This window comes from Homarus americanus, unplaced genomic scaffold, assembly GCF_018991925.1.
Source record: "Homarus americanus isolate GMGI-L3 unplaced genomic scaffold, GMGI_Hamer_2.0 scaffold48354, whole genome shotgun sequence".
NCBI classification, from domain to species: domain Eukaryota; kingdom Metazoa; phylum Arthropoda; class Malacostraca; order Decapoda; family Nephropidae; genus Homarus; species Homarus americanus.
The window spans coordinates 2,387,867-2,409,587 of NW_024723833.1; the positions used below are offsets into that span (position 1 = coordinate 2,387,867).

General features: G+C 36.4%; 1 protein-coding gene across 9 annotated transcripts in view; it reads right to left on the reverse strand.

Moving 5' to 3' along the window:
- Positions 1-592: 592 nt before the first annotated feature.
- LOC121863734 (bromodomain-containing protein 7-like) overlaps positions 593-21,721 on the reverse strand; it is a 35,118-nt gene continuing 13,989 nt past the window's right edge. For 7 of the 9 annotated variants that reach the window (XM_042362490.1, XM_042362492.1, XM_042362487.1 and 4 more), the window contains 14 exons: positions 21,194-21,267; positions 20,557-20,653; positions 19,934-20,062; positions 19,003-19,182; positions 18,024-18,194; positions 17,785-17,897; positions 17,542-17,653; positions 14,027-14,210; positions 13,483-13,618; positions 10,351-10,515; positions 7,298-7,413; positions 2,066-2,224; positions 1,362-1,498; positions 593-992 (listed from right to left, as the gene is read on the reverse strand). In XM_042362490.1, coding sequence (XP_042218424.1) covers positions 777-992; positions 1,362-1,498; positions 2,066-2,224; positions 7,298-7,413; positions 10,351-10,515; positions 13,483-13,618; positions 14,027-14,210; positions 17,542-17,653; positions 17,785-17,897; positions 18,024-18,194; positions 19,003-19,182; positions 19,934-20,062; positions 20,557-20,653; positions 21,194-21,267 — 1,989 coding nt within the window. In that variant the 3' untranslated portion in view covers positions 593-776. Of the gene's footprint in view, positions 1,499-2,065; positions 2,225-7,297; positions 7,414-10,350; positions 10,516-13,482; positions 13,619-14,026; positions 14,211-17,541; positions 17,654-17,784; positions 17,898-18,023; positions 18,195-19,002; positions 19,183-19,933; positions 20,063-20,556; positions 20,654-21,193; positions 21,268-21,721 lie in introns of all 9 variants that reach the window. The other 2 variants (XM_042362494.1, XM_042362495.1) reach the window with 2 other exon arrangements.

Genomic DNA, 21,721 nt, shown 5'->3' on the forward strand with positions numbered 1-21,721 from the left:
TTTAAAGTTCAGTCTAAATATTCTTTGTGATCTAGTCTCAGTGTACCTACATGATAAGTAGTACATTAGCTCAGCCCACTTTTAGAATCACTAGCAACTATTACAGTTTAAAGAAATTATTATGTTTGATGGTTTCTAAGCTGGTTGTACTAACACATCAGTCAATTCACTTTCAAGTGTTAAATCTGTTAAATCTGGTCAACTTTTTTTCAGGTGAAAACCATATATTTATCAGATTTTTTTTTTTTTTTTGCATCCCTTTAAGTTAAACACTTAAAATAAAATACTGATGAACATATCACTGTGGTGGTAGTATTCACTAAAGAATCAGCAATATAACTGCTAATATAAACTGTAATTCATTGTTAATGAAGTCAACAGTGAGCAGAGTTTAGTTGATAGGATAGTTCACAGTAATTCTTATGTACAGTACCAATACTGTACCTATAATACAAGGCCAAATAGTATTAATTCATAAATTATACAGTACCAGTACCTATAGCACTAACAATATTTCTTTCTGATCAAACAAGATTTTATATGCAAATCTCTTACTTGTAAAAAATGGGATAAAAAGTACAACATATTCATATAGATTTAAGAACCTTCATTAATGTCAATCTTGACAAATCACCAAATGGCTTTAATAAGTCTGGACATAGCTAAATTATATCATAAAACTCATTAAAAAATTGTACAAAATATTTAGTCATACAATTGTGTATGACCTCTACATTAAGAACCTAACATGTACAATGCTAAAGATATTCCTAACATCAATTTCCAAGTATCTCCTTTAATTTTTTATCAGTCATATCAGAAGGTGTGTGGATGACGGGCGGAGGAGAAGTGGCATCAGCCTGGTTAAGAATGTGCCGCAGTTGTGACTCGAGATCAGTGTTGGTGCCCCTTGTGCCGGCCTCCGTACCGCCGCTCCCAGGCGGAGGAGGAGGGGTGGCCTCCTCCTGGGACGAGGTTCCCTCTATATCCACCTGAGGTATTAAAGTTCAAGCTCACTCTAAGTTTCAGATCAGCAAACTTTTATGAGCAAAACTATAATTCAAAATGAAATGTAGCTTTCGTAAAAATAACAGAAGACACAAATACATCAAACAAGAAACTTCTCCTTCCTCCTTGTCCGTGGCCACATGAGATACGAGGACAGACAGACTAGCCAGCAGCCTTCCTCCTCTTGCCAATTAGTATCGTGTTCTTGGGTATTCACCACTCCAATTACTGACCACATCAACTGCTGCCTAATATCGTGACTGGTGGCAGCAGCTCAACGTGGTCACAACGTTATTTATATTTTCATGATGAATGTCTCTCAATGAAATATTTGTATGTGGAATCTATCATACCTCAATCTGCTCACTGGGCTCAGAAGTGACCGGGTGCATGGTGATGCCCATGGCCCGGCGCACAATGGGCACTGGTGCTAGGGCGCCAGGGGTTGCCTGCTTAGCTACCATAGTCAGACCATCCGTTACTTTCTCCACTGTAAGATGAAATTAAATTAGAAATAATGATACATATAATAAAAAAATTAAGTAACTTTCTCCCCTGAAAAAGTAATGTGAAATGACATAATCCCAAAAATGGAAAGTTAACATCAAAAGAATGAAATACAATTAGAGAAATGATCAACACAATTAATATTAAGAGTATATATACAATATTGATGAGTTACTCACTTGGTTAGTTCTCTGGAATAATCAGTATAAAAATATAGAGGATAGACCCTGAAACTGCTATTTTTAGCAGAGCCCACAGCCAAGTGGCTGTGATAATACAGTAAGGGATAATCTACTTGTATTAAGTAGTCCTTGAACCCTTCAGCTAGGCTGCTTGGGTCTTTGAGTCCAGTGAATTTTCAAGGAGCCTCAAAGTAAAGGGATAATGATTTCCACACTAATGGACATACATTAGAGTAAAGACTTCACACTGATACTTTTAGTAAAGTAGTCACAGAAAAGATCAATACAAAAAATACAGTTATAATATACATACAAAAATACAGGAGTAAAATTTTAAAGTAACAAAAAGTGAACACTGGCTTACATACCCAGCTTTAACTCCTGTGGTGACGGGTGAGGTAAATTGTTTAGGTTGGAGGGACGTTGGCGTGACAAACGGTCTTTCTGTTCCTTTGCCAAATTTTCAAGGAGAACAGCATTCTCTTCAAGTTGTGTGTTTATTTGACTTTCACGCTTCTCCTGATCCTCTGAAAGAGTAAACAAAGTTAATCTCATATTTTCATCAAAGAGGGATCTAAAAAGCAAACGCCTTCAGATAGTGATATTGATGATGTAAATCATATATCTAACTGGATAACGGATTAATATCTCAATCCTGGCTGATGCTGGAAACTTGTCTAAGGGCAGCATGAACCTCTACTATGTTACTTCATATAATGAGACGGAAAATTTATTTGAATAACAGCAGAGCACTAGTTGTACGAAGACTTCACATACTCATGGTTAACTTTTCATTTAAAATGTAAAAAGATTTTTTCCATCTTCGTTAGGATATGTGGTGTAGGCAGCACTGCCAGAGATTCTAGAGGCACCCCAAGTATTGTACATGGTATTCTCAAAATAAAAACCTCCAAATTTTTCACCTATTCCTTCACAGCTATTCACAATTTTATTATTATCAATATATGTGTACAGTCAGGATCAAAATTCTTGAACACTTAGCAATATCTGGCATTTACTTCTGAGTTATACGTACAGTATATGATTGGGATACACTAATAACACTACTTGTCATCACATATTATGCCTGAACCACAAAATGGGATAAAACTCTTCTTAATACCCAAGATCTGGGTACTTACATGCCAAATACTGTCAAGTGTTCAAGACTTTTGACCCTGACTGTACATTAAAAAATCTAGTCCCATTCCTTAATCCCAAACTATACCTTCAATGTGCTAACTAATCTTGATAGCAATTCCATAACTGAATATACTGTACAGTAAACCATCGCTAAATTGTCGTTTATGTCCTGATGGCTGCTATGATACAATCAATTATGTTAATAATTATTCTGGAGTTTCATCCTCCAGAAAAAAAGGTCATATCCAAGACTATAAATCCATTCACTGGAAGCCTTTAAGGCTTACACCTGTAGGGAGAGTTGCATCACTGTCTGCTCATGCACAAGTTACTAGTCAATGTTCTATTCTCTATCATCTGCTCTGGCTCAAGCTCCACCACCACGAGGAGTAATGTGTGCCCTGACAACACTAGTATTGGGTACTGAAGGCAATGAAGAGACAACCTTTTGTGAATAAGGAAAACAAAAATAATAAAGCTTATCCCCTTACTGTGGGTATGAGATGAGCAATGGTGTCCATCCCCATACATACATGATGTTGTGATGTGTGGCAGTATGGGAGGTTGTGTACTGTAGGTAGGCGCAAAACGTTGTATTGTAGGAGGTAGTGTATAGAGTGACATATGATTGTGTTGACATGATGTGATGTAAATGGTTTCTTGGATTGTGATATGGGTAACAATGCCTCATCCTTTACCACCAATGTCTTCACAGTAAGGAGAAAGGATTAGCCCTAGGAGGTACCACTATTAGCTCTCCAACAATAGAAGAAAATCTTTGGAGAGGTTCTGTGTGTCAATGTGAAATATTCGTTCTTAATTGGTGTTATGTTAGTGCATCAAGTTAAGGTACAGTCTTAATGAGATTCTGATTCTTTTTTATTTATTTTTTCTATAAACTAGTTAGATGCTTTCTCATGCTTTAATTATGAGGAATATTCATCTGAAAACCTAGACTCAGGCTAGCCAGTGATAACTGTGTTCCATGGGCTTCCCATGGACTGGTCTTTGACGTGTTCCTCACTCATAGATGGAACACATGACTGTTTCCACTATCAATGTGTCTGATTACATTTAATATTATTCCTTTTTATACTATACTTAAAATATAAAAAAAAAATGCTGAATTAATTTATTCAATCAACAAACATGTATTAGAAAACCTTTAACTTCACTGACTGAGAGAGGATGCAAAGAAGGGTTTAATGTGATACTGTACTAAACACAAAATTTTGGTGTGTCAAGAATTATATGAGAGATCAACTATTATGGGTACTTATGTGTTCATGATATTTAATTACACTTAAGAGGTTGCTCATTTAATTTATTCTATAAACTATTTTTCACCGATTCAATATCAATAGAGTACAGTACAGCAGAACCTCAATAAATTGGACAACAGTAATTGGGGCAGACCCCAGTTAATGCGAAAGTCCAAAAAAAGCGAATATAGGAAGGGGGAAGGGGGGAGGGGGCATTAGGAGATAACCCTGCTCATCTGAACTGTTTAAAGAAAATCAGTTATGTTATTACTGCACTTCAACAACTAAGGTCTTTAAGTGTATAACAAGGTTATTAAAAGACTATTACATCAACAATAAAAAAAAATATATATGAAACAGATGTAAGTCTGGTTGTGAACAACTGTTTTCACCGAGATAATAGTTACATACTGTAAAGTGTCTTATGTAAGTAACCACAGAATTTGTCTTATGAATAAAGAGAAAACTGTATACTGTACAGTACTATAAAGATAAAAATAACAACAAATAAGTGTAGGAGTATATGGAAGACAAGTGTGTATCTGGGAGCAGTAGGCAGAGGGGGGTGAGTGGGTGGCTCTCTCCCCCAAGATCCTTTCAACACATCTTTGTGCAATTTCACTTAAATCATTTGGTGCCAGGTTGATAAAATATTATCCTCAAAGAATCAACTTCCTGAGTAAAAGAATCCCACACTCATTACCATAAGTTATTTGTTTTCAAAAGGCAGCTGATCGGCTTAGCTCCTTCACCACTCAGGCTTACCATAACGCCTGTCTTCAAAACTTAGTACAGTACAGTAGTGTATTTCTCATCACTTAATAAATACTATTGTAGTGTATTTCTCATCACTTAATAAGTAGTATTGTAGTGTATAGTATTATGCATTTGCATATACTGTACCCTGGTTTATTCATTAATCAGTTATCGAAAGCTGCAGTCACACTAGAATTTCTACCAAAAAAATAAATCCACCATAGTGTTGATTTTTCAACAAACTCCTCAAGCATCAACTTATTTGTTATTGAAAGTGGGGCAATATGTGGACCGTCTGAAAATCAATAGGTACGGTGGGCTGAAATATGGTATAGAATGTCTATTGTATTAATAAAATTTACACCATTCTTATTTTTTTGTATTAATGTTAAAATTTGCAAAAAAATATAAAAAGCATACCAGTACTGTACATGTATTTCAATAACAAAACACAAGCAAAAATGTCATAGTAAATAGAAAATAATAATAAGAATACAGCACGAATGGAATTTAATTTGACTCTTAAGAGTACTGTACTTGAGTCACTTTTGTAAACAAACATTGTTTGGGCACTACTATCATTTTTTTTCGTCTTGGTCGTCTTTAACAGGACCACACTAAAGCAGTTAATGCTGCCATAGAAACATACAATGAAGCCATCCTGTTCCCCAACTGAGCTCAAACTAGCTGCACAAGCTGGGTGCCTGGCCAATGGGTCCTTTCGCCAGTGACCAGTGTGCGGATCATACCGTTAACTTATTGCCTACGGATGAAATGCTATCATGGATTTATTGCATGGAAAACTCTAGTGTGACCATAGCTTAGCTTAGGTGTATAAGTAGTGAAATTGAGCCATCATGTATCACCCAAAGGTAGTAAATAGTATTGGTAGGAAGATATCTTCATATTGAATACTATAGTGTTATAGTTACCCTGTTGTAAGCTGGTGTGCTGAAAGCTCTCACACAAATGCATCACGAGTGAATAACTTCCAATACAGCTTATCCTTTTACTTTCAAGTCATATTACAAATTACTTATTGTATTTTTTCTATTACGGAAGATGTTATATTAATCATGATGAACCATAAACCATATAATACTGAATCAATAATTTATAGAGCTGACAAATGCGGCAACACCCGATCAGCCCCAGCCTGTTTACATACTCAAGTGTCTTTGTTCTCTGTACACCTACAGCAATTCTGATTAGACCACTGTACAGTGTTCAGTGAGGAAGTGTTATTCTTTTGATTAGCTTTTTTTTTTTGTAATCATCCCCATTTCTTTTTTTTAGTAGTCCAATTTATTAAGGTTTTACTGATACATTAAATTTCCAAAGAAACTCTATACAGTATGAAGTAAATATTCAAGATGGGGTGATAACGGTGTTCATTTGATAATAGCCAAACATCCACAAGTACCAATGGCTGAAATATCCAGAAATCAGAGGCTTACCAGCCTGCTATAGACCACAGTAATTCAAGCTCTGCGACATGAAAATGCATTCCCAAATTAGTTTTTTGTGAACTGTAATACTGTACACATGACCATTATAGTGGGGGATAACACATAAATAACCACACTGACATTATTATCTTATTTAGCATTAATCTAAATTGATTTACTCTGTCAAATGACTAATTTTGTTACCTCCAGCTCCTTTCTCTCATATGCTATACATTCTAAACTCAAACCACAATTCTTTCCAACTGACCGTATCATTAACCTGTTTTACATCAATCTTCTTCTAGTCACCTTCTTTAAACATATTTTACCAAAGCTTCACAAAGTACAATCAAATGTATAGTTAGTCCTCGTATAACGTCAGCCCGCTTAACATTATTTAGGTAATAACGTCCCGATGACTCCGTACAACGTCGTTTTGCGTCGTCATGGACTACTTTTTACGGCGCATCACCCTCTCTCATCTGGCCGCACTATGCTCTCTTGGCTCGGCGCAGAATCTCAGTGACTCGCCACCTTCCTCCTCCACTCCCGCCATACTCCTCCCCTCCCGCCATTCACCTCCTCCGCTTCACTACCCACCGCACACTCACTCTACAACCTCCGCCCATCGGTGAGTACCAATACAAACTTAGTAGTTGTATATGTATGCACAATTTTCTATGGAGATGGCAATGAATTTCTGTATATGTAATGTATTTCGTGGGGCAAAGGGAGGCGCAGGAACGTAACTCCCGTATTTTATCTATTTCTTATGGTGAAAATTGATCCGCTTTACGTCGTTTCATATAACGTTGCGTTTTTAGGAACGTAACCCCGACTTTAAGTGAGGACTTACTGTATTCCTATCCAACTCTTGAAGCTTGAACTAATAAGTCACCACTCCAATTTCATTGCTTCATGTATACAAAACAGTATGATGCAATTAAATCTATTTTAAGACCAGCACTCAAAACTGTTAAAAGTGGCATACCGAAGTGGTTGACAAAGGTAGTGTCAATGCCAATATCAGAGAGTGAGCGCAGAGAAGTGAAGTCTACTGTTGTGGGTCCCTTCTGATCACTTGATGAAGAATATGCTCCCGAGTCACTGAAACAAAACAGTACCATTAAAATCCAGATAACTATGAAGGAGATGCAAACACTGTTCACCACTAAAGTTGCAATATCTAGAGAAAATGTAGTCATACACATCAATAAAAAATTTATTTTCTAACTCGCATTGTGTAACGATGCAAAAACGAAATGAAGCATCTGTGTTGTGGGATAGTACTGTGATTTTACCAGCACAGTTCTGTACCTGTTTCCTGATAAGAATTAAGTCATAACACATTGATGGTACACTCCTTATAAGTAATTCCCAGTACTGCTGGTAATTTCAAAATACTGTACTGGGTTGAGGAATGATTTGTGAAAATTGTTTTGTTTTTTATGTTAGTCATAGGAGGATGTACAGTAATTCTACACAAGATCCCTCCTTTGAGGTTCCCAGTGCTGGGAGGAAGGAAGCAATAACACTGGACCCACCAACATGGACACAGGGAGGCTAATAGTTTAATTTGGCTACCATAATAATTCATTAAACAAAGCTCTTTAACAAAAATATTACACATCTTCTCTTGGAGTTAATATCTGTATGCAGAAGTAATGCACTACAGTAGAACGTCAATTTAAAGTGATTCAATTTAAGATTATTGATTTAAAGCAACACCCACAATTAAGGACAATGTTTTAATTTAAAGCGAATCTCCTATTTTGCACGAGTCAATCTGGTGCATCACATTTTAAAATTCGCGCCTAATGTTTCTCTGGGCACGCTACACTGTCCTAAGGGCAAAGCTGTACTGTACATGTACTCAAAATAATGTACTAAATGATTACTAACATTTTTGTCGAGTGCAAACTATAGCATGATAATATTCAAATTAATAGCTATCTTATAAGAATTCCAGCAATGTAAATTATATTCTCCCCGGTCACTTCTGTGACATTTTATAAACAAAAAACAACAACTCAAACTAAAGGACATAAAAAACCAAATAAATACTTCACTAGACCTTCGGTGCCAACTGTCAAACATGTCACTGTCACCTCCCCCCCCCCCCCCCTCCCAGCAAGGGTTTGGTGGTTATACAGTAGGCTTTAAGTTTTTATCTTATATAATATCACAGACTAAAGTTTGGAGAATATAATTTGCATTGCTGGAATCCTTGCAAGACAGCGAATAATTTGAATATAAACGTCATATATTTTGCACAAGATAAAATTTTAGCCATTTGTAATTAAAACTAAAATTTGTATGTTTAATGCGTACTATAGCATGCTCATATTCAAACTAATGACTATCTTATAAGAATTCCAGCAATGTTAATTATGTTCTCCCAGGTCAGTTTAGTGACATTTTATAAGAGAAAAACTTAAAGTCACTCTTAAGGACAGATAAATAAATAAGCACTAGACCTTGGCATCAACTGTCAAACATATCAACTCCCCCCCCCCCCTCAGCTGATTGCTAGTACACAGACCATTTCACATCCCTTAATTTTAGCTGTGATAATTTATGAGTGTTTGTTTTAACATAATACTACAAAAAACAATGTTTTATTTATTCTAGGAGATGGGCTGAGGTGCATCTGGGTAGACTCTCCGTCATTTTAGTATTTTGTGTTTCTCTCAAGTTCCAAACTAAATTATTCCATTGAAACAACACTTCAATTTAGTGCGAATTCGGTTTAAAGTATCTCGTGTTATATCGACGTTCTACTGTATCTACAGTACAGTACATATCTATAGGCCTGTTTATATAGATAGTTATACAGTATATATCTATAGGCCTGTTTATATAGATAGTTATACAGTATATATCTATAGGCCTGTTTATATAGATAGTTATACAGTATATATCTATAGGCCTGTTTATATAGATAGTTATACAGTATATATCTATAGGCCTGTTTATATAGATAGTTATACAGTACATATCTATAGGCCTGTTTATATAGATAGTTATACAGTATATATCTAGAGGCCTGTTTATATAGATAGTTATACAGTATATATCTATAGGCCTGTTTATATAGATAGTTATACAGTATATATCTATAGGCCTGTTTATATAGATAGTTATACAGTACATATCTATAGGCCTGTTTATATAGATAGTTATACAGTATATATCTATAGGCCTGTTTATATAGATAGTTAAACTTTTATTGTTTAAGTGATCTGCCAGAAACCAAGCTAATGCTTCAAGAAATAATTCTCCCATACTTATAAGTAACATCAGTGTAAGCACCTGTCACATTACAGTATAACATTACAAATACAATAGTTTTAATTATTTGACTAGTGAAGGTTTTTGTTTCCTTATGCATTTTTTGTGTACAAGCGATACATTAAAAGGGTTTTAATTACAAGAGACGAGGCTAAAATATTTGGTAATGGATGGTCTCAAGAATGTACAAAACCTAAGGCCTATTTCCCATTAATGAATACACTACCACATTGTTTCAAGACCCTTTTAGGAATGCAACCCAACATAAAAATGGGCATTTGCTGTACAGTATATGGAACTTTTCAGATATTTTCCTTAACTTCTTTGCTTCATTTCTCACTATGTTGGCAACAGGAACAACAAGCACCATTTTTTTCCTTCCCAAGCAGGTGATATATTTTAAATTAACTCTAATACTACATACAATATACCTTGAGCTATTCAAGTTAGTTAGACATACAACTTTTCGCATTTTGTCAACTTATTTACCAATGCAAACATCAAAATGGTGCTGTATAGGACTCCTTTTATAATTCTGTCTAAGTTATCAATCTTCTGTTATCTAGTCTTCCTATTATCAATACCTTTGACTTCTAAACTTTTCTTCATCACATCCCATATTTCCGTTAAACCAATTTTACAAAAAATTTCAGGGGAGCGAGGAGTAAACACGATTTAAAAAATTATTAGTTTTCCTTGCCATTTTAACAAAAATATATCAAGAATACATAAGAGATGTGATCAATTACTTACCCAGAAGGACAAAGTAGTGTGTTAATGCGCTCTTCTTCCTCTTGCATTCGACGACGTTCTTCAATCACATTCTTTGTTCTCGAGTGCTGCTGATGTGTCAACAAGTTTAACAGTTGGTCTACTAGATGCATGGCCATATCACAATCTTGAGAAAAGTCGCATATGCTGAAAAGCACAAAATGTGTTGGTTATATATATATATATATATATATATATATATATATATATATATATATATATATATATATATATATATATATATATATATATATATATATATATATATACTGAATATACTATGTACAACAAATGAATGTTCAATGAATTATTTATGGTGCATTAGGGTACTGGCCACTTCAGACGGGCTATAAATAGCCTTGTTATCTCCCCTCCATCTCACCCTGAGCCAGACAAGTGTCTTGGTAAATAACATTTGTTTGCTTATTTTCCATTTACCGTATATCACGGCCTATAAGACGAAATTTGAACATTAAAAAAATCTGCCCAAAGTTAGGGGGTCGTCTAAACCACCAAGTTTAAAATTCTTACCTCTTAAATATTGTGGTTTAGTGTGTCAAGAGTGGTGATGAAAACATCGTAAGCCACTCACAAGGTCTTACCACTAATTATTTTATACTGAAACTTACGTTTGGCAAGCTGGATTCAAATTAAGATTACCGGTATATTAAAATAATAAAAATGTATTATAAACCTGTCTAACATACCGTAAAAGAGATTTATACCCCTGTAATAAACACAGCTATCATCACACACCCCTCCCCACGCCCCCCCCATTTGCCAGTGAGGAGACAAGAAAGGAAAAGTGCATTAATTCTTGAAACTATCGACGGTTAATTACAGACGCTCAAGTGACGTCACTAGTGTTTACACTACACCAGCTGGTAATATTTGATGCCATTACTTGAAGTGAATTGGCCTTATTTTAAGTAACTAACTATAAATAAATACAAAAATTAAAAAAAAAAGATCAAAACTGAGAAATAATATACTGTATGTATGTTGTGTTGTCAAAGTAAGAGGAACAATTGTGTAAGTACGTAATATTTTTTCACTCAAATCCTAATGAAACACTACTGGAGAACATTCCTTTGTCGCAAAACAGTTTATAAATTAAAGAAAATAATTACAGTGTGTTTAATATATTACAGTATATTATAAATAAATAAATAAAACAAATAATTCGGTAAATCTATTTAAAGTAAATGGAAAATAAGCAAACATGTTATTTACCAAGACCCTTCCGTCTGGCTCAGGGTGAGATGGAGGGGAGATAACAAGCTATTTATAGCCCATTTGAAGTGACCAGTACCCTAATGCACCATAAATAATTCATTGAACATTCATTTTTTGTACATAGTATATTCAGTATATATATATATATATATATATATATATATATATATATATATATATATATATATATATATATATATATATAATATATATATATATATATATATATATATATATATATATATATATATATATATATATATATATTTGTGTAATAAATGTATGTAGTAAGTACATACTGGTAACCTTTTTCACTCAAATCCTAATGAAACACCACAATTAGAATACGGTGGTTGCTGTTGAACCACATGTTGTATAAATAGTCACACCACCGAGACGAGGGAACACTCCCACCACGCTTCAGTGACGTCACTAGTGTTTACACTACACCAGCGGGTATAATTTGATGACATTACTTGAAGTGAATTGGCCTTATTTTAAAAAATCAAGGATGGTTGGTAAAGGACTACTGAGTCAGTGGGTAAGTGTCACATTTGGGGTACTGGTCTTATACAGCAAATAGAGCTCAAAAGCTACTTTTTAAATGGAAATTTGGGGGGGGCGTCTTATGCACCCCGCCGCCTTATAGGCCGTGATATACGGTATATATATATATATATATATATATATATATATATATATATATATATATATATATATATATATATATATATATATATATATATATATATATATATATATATATATATATATATATATATTGTCTCTCATCGACTTACGACAACCCGTACATACGACGGCCATGGTCGTATAAAATATTTTTCACATTGAGTATTGAGTCCGGACATTAGTGATCGTGCTGTGTATTGCCAAAATTTTCGTTTGTAATTCCCTTTAAAATGGCTGGGATGCTTAAAAGTGAGAGTTTTGTGGTGCTGAGAAGAAAAAGAAACATCCATTTTAGTTTTTCTATGTACAGTACTGTATTATTTTTGCCTTTTCGACTTACGACCTAGTCGTAATGGACGGAACCCCGTCATAAGTCGAGGAGAGACGATGTATGTATGTAAATTCTTCATAAACAAACACATCACTTCAGCTATATGTTATCGCCACGAACAATTGTGAGTGCCGGACACATGTTAAGAGAAGAGACTGTTTACAACTGAGATAGCTTACTAAGCGAGATGGAGCTGGTAGCAGCTGTGTGACCGCCTGAGGGGCAGACTATCATCTACTGTGGAGGCAACAACTTGATTCTCGTCAGCCAACATCTTCCTGCACGACATTATATTTTGTTCTCACTGGTCTAACCCTGGACCCAAAACGTGAGTGTGATTGTGAACTATTGAATCCTCTGAGAATTCTAATAACTTTCATGTTTTTTTTGTTTTGTTTTTTAAATGGGCATTAGCCCACCCGGGCACAGGTCACTGACCCACATCGGGGCCTAGGGAGCGAAAATGTAATAATAATAATAATAAAGAACCATAAAGAAATACAAAAATGAAAAAAAGATAAAAGTGAGAAACAATATATGTATGTTGTGTTGTCAAAGAGATACAATTGAGACCCTGCAATTGTGTGCAAACGAGGCAAAGTCAGATCAGCAACCTGGGACTTGGAAATGTATCTATGTACTGTATATTGATCATATTATTCAAACTGTGTGTCCTGATGTATCAGCAGTTGTCATATGTGAAATGTATTCAACAGATTTTTACCGAATTATACTCATCGCGTCAATGACGAGGGTCTTATTGTCCTGCACAGCCACAATTGTTCCTATGAGCAATTACACTATACAGTAGGAAGATTACCGAGATAAGAGGTTTTCCTACACAATTCTCTTTTTACCTTTTAGCATACTGGACAGCTGTTTCATTGCCATATGTTGCATACACCATCTCACTTTCTTCCTTGGTCAAGTTAGCAAAGGTCGAGTCATATGAGGGGCAGAAGGATGAATACGACCCATAGTATAGTGGTTTAACTGTGGAACAAACAATAAAGTACATAAATAAAAGGAACATCTTCATAATCTAAATAAATGAAATAATCATAAAATAAATATTAGCTGATACTGTCAAGTGTGATTGGAATCTGAAAAGATTCTTCCTAACCAAATGCTTTTGCAATTAACATAAACAAATGAATGGACTGGACCACCTTTTTATCAGTGACAGCAAAACTCTAAGCTTTCTTCCTTTTTAGGTTACCTTCAAACCAGATGGTGATCCTTCAAGAGCCTGGTATGAAAATGTAGGATAACTTAAATTCTAAATTTATTCAATATTTAGATCCCAATCATATGTCTGTGTTTCAAATCCATAGACATGTTTACTCATACAGAGTTGCTTGATCCAAGATTACAATATAAAATAAAGTTATTGTTACACACTTGGTTTAGCCATGCTTCGTTTATCATCTCGGAAATTATGTAGCATTGCTGAGCCCTGAGTGAGCTTCCCTGTGAGTAGCCCCAGGCTGACAGGTTTCTCCTTCAGGTTCGGGTCATTTCCCTCACACCCTGTCAGGAAACTGAGCGTGGTGGTGCCATCTCCTCGCTGACGTAAGAACCCAAGCTGCAGAAGTAAAAGATTATTAATATAATGACACCACCAATAGCCTGTCTGACACAGTAATGCTTATTGCTCTGCGAATTGATGAAGATCTCGATACATAAGCCTGAAGTTTTTATCCAGCAATATTTTATAACCGAAACACCTTTGTAAAACATATCTTGTACAGCATGCCCTGACAATTCGCGGACCTCGGTCATTTGTGGATGACACCCTGGATGTACCCAAGAGTGTCTAAGGGTACTTTTAAAGCTGCTGGCATATTCACGGCCAGACAAGGAGCCATTAGCTGTAGAGACAGTAATTTCTTTTACCTGTATTGTTTATTTGTGTGTGTGTGTGTGTGTGTGTGTGTGTGTGTGTGTGTGTGTGTGTGTGTGTGATAATAATAATAATAAAAATAATTAATGGTATATTGAAAAAGTTCTGCAGCCCAAAGGCTGAAAATATACATTGGACATAAATGACTTATTATATACATTGGTGGTTCAACAAAAGCCTTCATTAGAGAAAAGTAAAGGAACATACAGTGAACATACAGATTAATGTTTACAGTGGAGGTCACGTAGATCACGTAAGCTGAGGTGTTGAACAGCAGACAAGTAGTGTAGTAACTCCCTCATAGAGGGTGTTATGAGGGGCATCACATGGTGTAGTAACTCATTCACAGATGGTGTTATGAGTCATCACGTGTGTAGTAACTCCCTCACAGATGGTGTTAAGAGTCATCACGTGGTGTAGTAACTCCCTCACAGATGGTGATATGAGGAGCATCACATGATGTAGTAATTCCCTCACAGATGGTGTTATGAGGGGCATCACATGGTGTAGTAATTCCCTCACAGATGGTGATATGAGGGGCATCACATGGTGCAGTAATTCCCTCACAGATAGTGTTATGAGGGGCTTGACATGGTGTAGTAATTCCCTCACAGATGGTGATATGAGTCATCACGTGGTGTAGTAACTCCCTCACAGATGGTGTTATGAGTCATCACGTGGTGTAGTAACTCCCTCACAGATGGTGTTATGAGTCATCACGTGGTGTAGTAACTCCCTCACAGATGGTGTTATGAGGGCTGGTGTAGTAATTCCCTCACAGATGGTGTTAGGAGTCATCACATGGTGTAGTAACTCCCTCACAGATGGTGTTATGAGTCATCACGTGGTGTAGTAACTCCCTCACAGATGGTGTTATGAGTCATCACGTGGTGTAGTAACTCCCTCACAGATGGTGTTATGAAGAGCTTGACGTGGTGTAGTAATTCCCTCACAGATGGTGATATGAGTCATCACGTTGTGTAGTAACTCCCTCACAGATGATGTTAGGAGTCATCACGTGGTGTAGTAACTCCCTCACAGATGGTGTTATGAGGGGCATCACATGGTGTAGTAATTCCCTCACAGATGGTGTTATGAGTCATCACGTGGTGTAGTAACTCCCTCACAGATGGTGTTAGGAGTCATCACGTGGTGTAGTAACTCCCTCACAGATGGCGTTATGAGGGCATCACATGGTGTAGTAATTCCTCACAGATGGTGTTATGAGGAGCATCACATGGTGCAGCAATTCCCTCACAGGTGGTGTTATGAGGGGCATCACATGATGTAGTAATTCCCTCACAGATGGTGTTATGAGGGGCATCACATGATGTAGTAATTCCCTCACAGATGGTGTTATGAGGAGCATCACATGGTGCAGCAATTCCCTCACAGGTGGTGTTATGAGGGTCATCACATGGTGTAGTAATTCTCTCACAGATGGTGTTATGAGGGACCTGACGTGGTGTAGTAATTCCCTCACAGATGGTGTTATGAGGGGCCTGACGCGGTGTAGTAACTCCCTCACAGACGGTGTTATGAGGGACCTGACGTCGTGTAGTAATTCCCTCACAGATGGTGTTATGAGGGACCTGACAATTTGTAGTAATTCCCTTGCAGATGGTGTTATGAGGGACCTGATGCGATGTACTAATTCCCTCACAGATGGTGTTATGAGGGGCATCACATGGTGTAGTAATTCCCTCACAGATGGTGTTATGAGGGCCCTGATGTGGTGGGGTAATTCTCTCACAGATGGTGTTATGAGGGATCTCACGTGGTGTAGTAATTCCATCGCAGATGGTGTTATGAGGAACCTCACATGATGCTGTAGCAACTCATTCACTACGTGGTGTCGTAGCATCATGGGGACACCACGTGGTCTGGTGTCACAGGACCATACCTCACTCACTGAAGTGAGTGAGGTGTGTCCCAGGCCTCCCTATCGTGGACGGATTAACACATAAATGGTGTTGTTGAGTCTCAGGGGCAGTTATCACTGGGTACCTGGGACCTCACTGTGTGAAGGTTAGCTTGGGTACGACTCAGCCGTTATTGTCGAGTTGTTTTTCACTGACTTGCGCACTGTTCACCACTATTCAACAATGGTTCCATTCCTTTCCTAAATGAAATAGTAACTTCTGGCGAGAACGTGTTGATATTCCTGTGGGGAGGTGGGGTTCAGGGGAGGGAGTTGGTATGGGCCAACATAACAGTTGACCTGGCTGCTCCCAAAGGACCGCCAGGTATGTCTTGACCCTTCGCTGGTCAAGGATGTAGTGTATGTGTGTGTGTGTAGTAAACACACACACACACAAAACACATACAAATAAATATTAATGGGAAAATCCTCTCACAAATAATCAGAAACAAATGTATTAAAATGTGAGTCTACTCTCAAGTCAACTCTGTGCTTTGCTATTAAAGTTATAACAAAGCATGGAGTTGACTTGAGGGTAGACTCTCACATTTTTAATACATTTTTGTTGTTTTGTTTCTGATGATGTGTGAGAGGATTTTCCCATTAATATTTACTTGTATGGAATTGTCCCAAGGGCAAGCAAACACAAAGGGAATATACATTTCTTCGCACACAAGTAAAAATTTACCCCCCCCCCCCCTCGGTCAGCAAATGTAATTCGTGGATTTGGCTATTCGCGACCATTTTGAGAACCTAGGCCCCACGAATTTTAAGGGCATGCTGTACAACTAAATCAACAAAACATGATGAGCACATGTTCAATACTGTATGTTAAGCAAATTCATCTAAATGTAACTCAGAACATCCCTACAGCCTTCACAATTTAAAATCCTCTAGCACTTTTTTGAATGATTAGACTTACCTAATGCTAAAAGGTCAATCAATCGATCAGACGTAAAACATATGCAAGGTGAACAAAGAAAAAATAATTCTACGTCAGAATAATGGTAAACAATATGTAAATCCACACTATTTTTCTATCTTATATCTTGGTAACTTTTAATAATTCAGAAAACAAATAATGAAACTTACCGTGCTGGCTGGTTTCTTAAGGGTTAGTTTATCAACGGCATCACAAGCGGCATTTTGAACTTGTTCCAAGATCTCTTCAGAGGTCATGTCATCTTGCACCGCCTCAAATTTGCTGCAACAAAACACACATTTGTATTATTACTTTGCTTTCCATCTAATGGTAGACATAACAACACTATTACTTCCACAGCCTTATTATGCTCAGGAATATAATGGTAAATGTGAGCATGAGGAGCTTCTTACCTCTGTGGCTCCTTGCTGTCTGTATCCTCATCCATAGACTCTACAGGTTCTGTGTCTATGGTGTCCTCTATTTCTCCACCAGAGGGCAGGGGAGGATTGATATCAAAACCAAGCTGTAGGCATAAAAGAGAAGCATAAGCAGTTGAGTAATTATATCATTGTCCCTACCATTCACTTTTTCAGATGAATATCAGCTAAATTTTTAAATGTTGACTTCACTTGAACACACTTCGGTTTACCTGTTCCTTGCTCAGAACAGTCATCGTGGGCAGTTCACGCTTCATAGCCAACAGTTTTTCAGGTACCATGGATTTTTGCCCTAGGTGCAGCAACTTCTTTGCAGCCTTGTAATAAATTGTGTCTTGCTGATTGTAAGTCATACAGTTGTTACACATCAGCTCGAAGTCAGACTACAAAAAAGAAAGAGAAGTGATCTGTCAGCTTATGACCTGTATGGTACAGTAAGAGAAACTTTGGTCCAATTCATTATAAATACAGCAACCAACAATTAATGGCTTTACACTATATCTTTTTTTTTACACACACACACACACACAGATAAGAAATTACTTTTGTCTAATGTAAACCAGTGGTAATGAACCTTTTTTTGCAAGAGGGCCAAAGTTAATGTAGCATAATATTACTCGGGAACCACACAACTGTATGAATGGTGTCCCGATAAATTATTATCAGATACTTATAACATTAAATAATTAGACATTCAACAAAAAAGGTATAATACTTTTACGAAAAATCCATGTTAAAAGAACAGATATAAACAAAAATGGTATATTGGATGTGATGATGGCATGCATTCTGACCCGTATAGAAATGTTTGCAGGCCGGATCTGGCCCACGGGCCACTGGTTGGGCATCCTTGCCTTAAACCATTGAATACAAGACCTAGTATTTCATAAGAATAAGATGTTTAGTGAGAAGGGTAGACTAAGTGAACAATGCGTTAATACATCATTTATAAACAACAGAAAATAATGGTTAATGTAACTGACCAAGTGTTATAAGGATGTGAATGTTACAGAAGGAGCAAAATTGTGCGAGAGGGAAAAACAAGGGAAAGAAGACACACACCAAAAACAATAGGGCTTTACTGCACATAGTATTGTCAAATTTTAGTCTATCTGAAGCAGTCAGACCCTAAAGTTGACCCAAAAATATTGAGACACTTCAAGAATCAGATTAATGTACATTCTCTCTTACCTGAAACTGCTTTAAATTGGTGTAGCCATTGTCCTGAATCTTCTGTTTCATTGTGGAAAAGTCCATTGGCTGAGATATAATGGAGGAGTATCCCGGGGCAATGGCATCAGTGACAGGCCATGCAAAGAACTGTTGTGGGTCTTTCTTCTCCAAGTTTACCAAGAGGTGGTCCAGAAGTTGCTGCCATCAGTCAAAAATTTATCTATGACCCTCTGTTATGAGTTCTTACCCTAATACACTGTTTACCATAATTTTGTTAGAAATTTTTTATGTTCTCCTCCTAAATTTACACAGATAATTCACTACAATATAAATCTAATGGATCACAAGATTATATTCCTCCATCCCTCTTATTGTAACTGATCCTGCTTAAGATTCTTCACTTTTAATGTGAAAAATTAATTTTGTTCAATTGCAGTTTACTTCCTCATTTTCTTGTTTAACTTTGATTTGTAGTTTAGGATGTACTGCATTATACATACAGACTGCTTCTTTACTAATACAAACCTAACAATAATTGTGATAAAATGGAGCAAAGTAGTACACTTGAGATACCTTTACATTTGATGCCAGAAACTCGATCACTACACCCACAAGAAGCACTGTATCAATGTGTAGGATTATGGCAAGGTGAATTTGGTACCATAAACCACATCAACACCCGCTGAGCTACTGTCTCCTAATATCTTCTTACTGAATCAAGCTGTTTATAATCACTGCCTTATTTGTTTTAAAGAGGCAAGATCCCTAAATAAAGAGGGAAAGTAAGCCATGTTCCACTAAAAGAGACAGATGGCCACATCACAGAAACACAGGCAACTTAACAAAATAAAACTCAATGTAAATAAATAAAAACAGTTACTGGGTGTAAGAAAATTCATAAGTCACACTCATAGGAATGTAATACAAGAAATGTTTTGCCATGACTTACAGTGAAGGCAGCAGAAGATTCTTTACTCTTGGGGAGTGGAGACATAGAGTCCTTAGCTGGCAATGTTCCTATACTGTTAGCTTCAAGGTGCTGCTTCTTAATGGGTGGCTCCTCCGTAGTCTCCTCACCCTGAAGGAAAACAAACCATTAAAGCTATACTGTACTGACCTGATGCTTTTTACCAGCTATAAAGAGCAAAAACTACACTCTTCAACCCCTGCCATTCATTCACTCTTATTGCTGTAATATATGTTTTACTATGATGTTCCCCTTCCAAAACAAGAACTTACAGTATGCATAACCATGAATGTCACAAATACTTGCAAACAAAATTATCAACAACATATTGAATCTAATGCACTGAACACACTAAAGAGTTTAATGGTGTACAACAATAAGTATGCACAAAGTAAAACTTATTTGGCCAATATGGTGGATTTGTCTTCAGATGCAACAGTTGCCACCAGTTAATCATGACTAACCCACATAAGCATGGAAATTAAAAGTAAAATGCTAGTGATAACTGAAAACAATGACTCTACATACTGTATCTGAGGAAGATAGAAATAAAACCTGAGCTTTTATCACATCAAATAACTTAATAGTCTTAACTGGGCTGTTACCTCGGTCTTATCCCGATGATGACGATGTTTGTGTCTTTCCTTGTCCTTCTCACGTTCCTTCTTCTTTTTCTTTTTCTTTGATTTCTTGTGTTTCTCTCTGAAAATGAAGAACTGAATTGAAGGCAAAAAGTTCCCCCATTTCATTTATAACAAGGGATATCAAACTATATGTGCATAAGATGATGTTAAACAGTGTTCACAATATTGGGAGTGGCAGTGAATGAGTTTAAAAATGTGTGCCATAAGATAAGGTTAATACAGTACTGAATATGAACTAAAGTTCTATGATATATATATATATATATATATATATATATATATATATATATATATATATATATATATATATATATATATATATATATATATATATATATATATATATATATATATATATATATATATATAGGAGATGGGACACTGAATGTTAGTTTCAATGGAGTCAGGATGGAAGAAGCCAGATGTTTCAGGTGTTTATAACTAGGCGTGTCAGAGAAAGGCACAAATGTGACAAACTGAATTATTGAGTAAATCCAAGAATATGTCTATGCAAGTTTACCCCTGACAAAATATTACACAACATTCTATGGAGTACAGTGATGAAGATCAACATTAAATTGGCTCACCAGGGCCTCACCTTGCTCCTTCATCATGGTGTGAGTGACGGGACCGAGATCGTCCTTCCTCCTCTGCTACTGGTTCTTCATCCCCCTGATGGAAAGGCAGAGGTAAAAACAACTGATATAAAAATTTAATTATTTTAAACCATGTCAAATCATGCAGAGGCTGAATGAATACAGCATTCACCTCCTTCCATATGGGTTATTACGTTACACTTGGAGCACTCCCAATCCTTTGAGGTGAGAATGGATATCTAACTATTATTAAAGAAGTGAAAGTAGTTAAGTGCAGTGCTGGCTACACGGCCTCCTTGTGTACTGAGGGCTTAGTTTACAGTGTACTATATCCACACTGCCCCTAATAGACTTTAGGTCAATGGGACCCACTTTTTACAAACTGTTTCACTTTGTGTGCAATGATTCATAAACTCTACAGTAATTCTCATTTTTTCTCAAGATAAAAGTACTAAGAATGAGGGACTGATCATAATAAACTATTTTCTAACCAGGCTAGTGCTGTATAGTTCAACTCATAGGCTGTATAG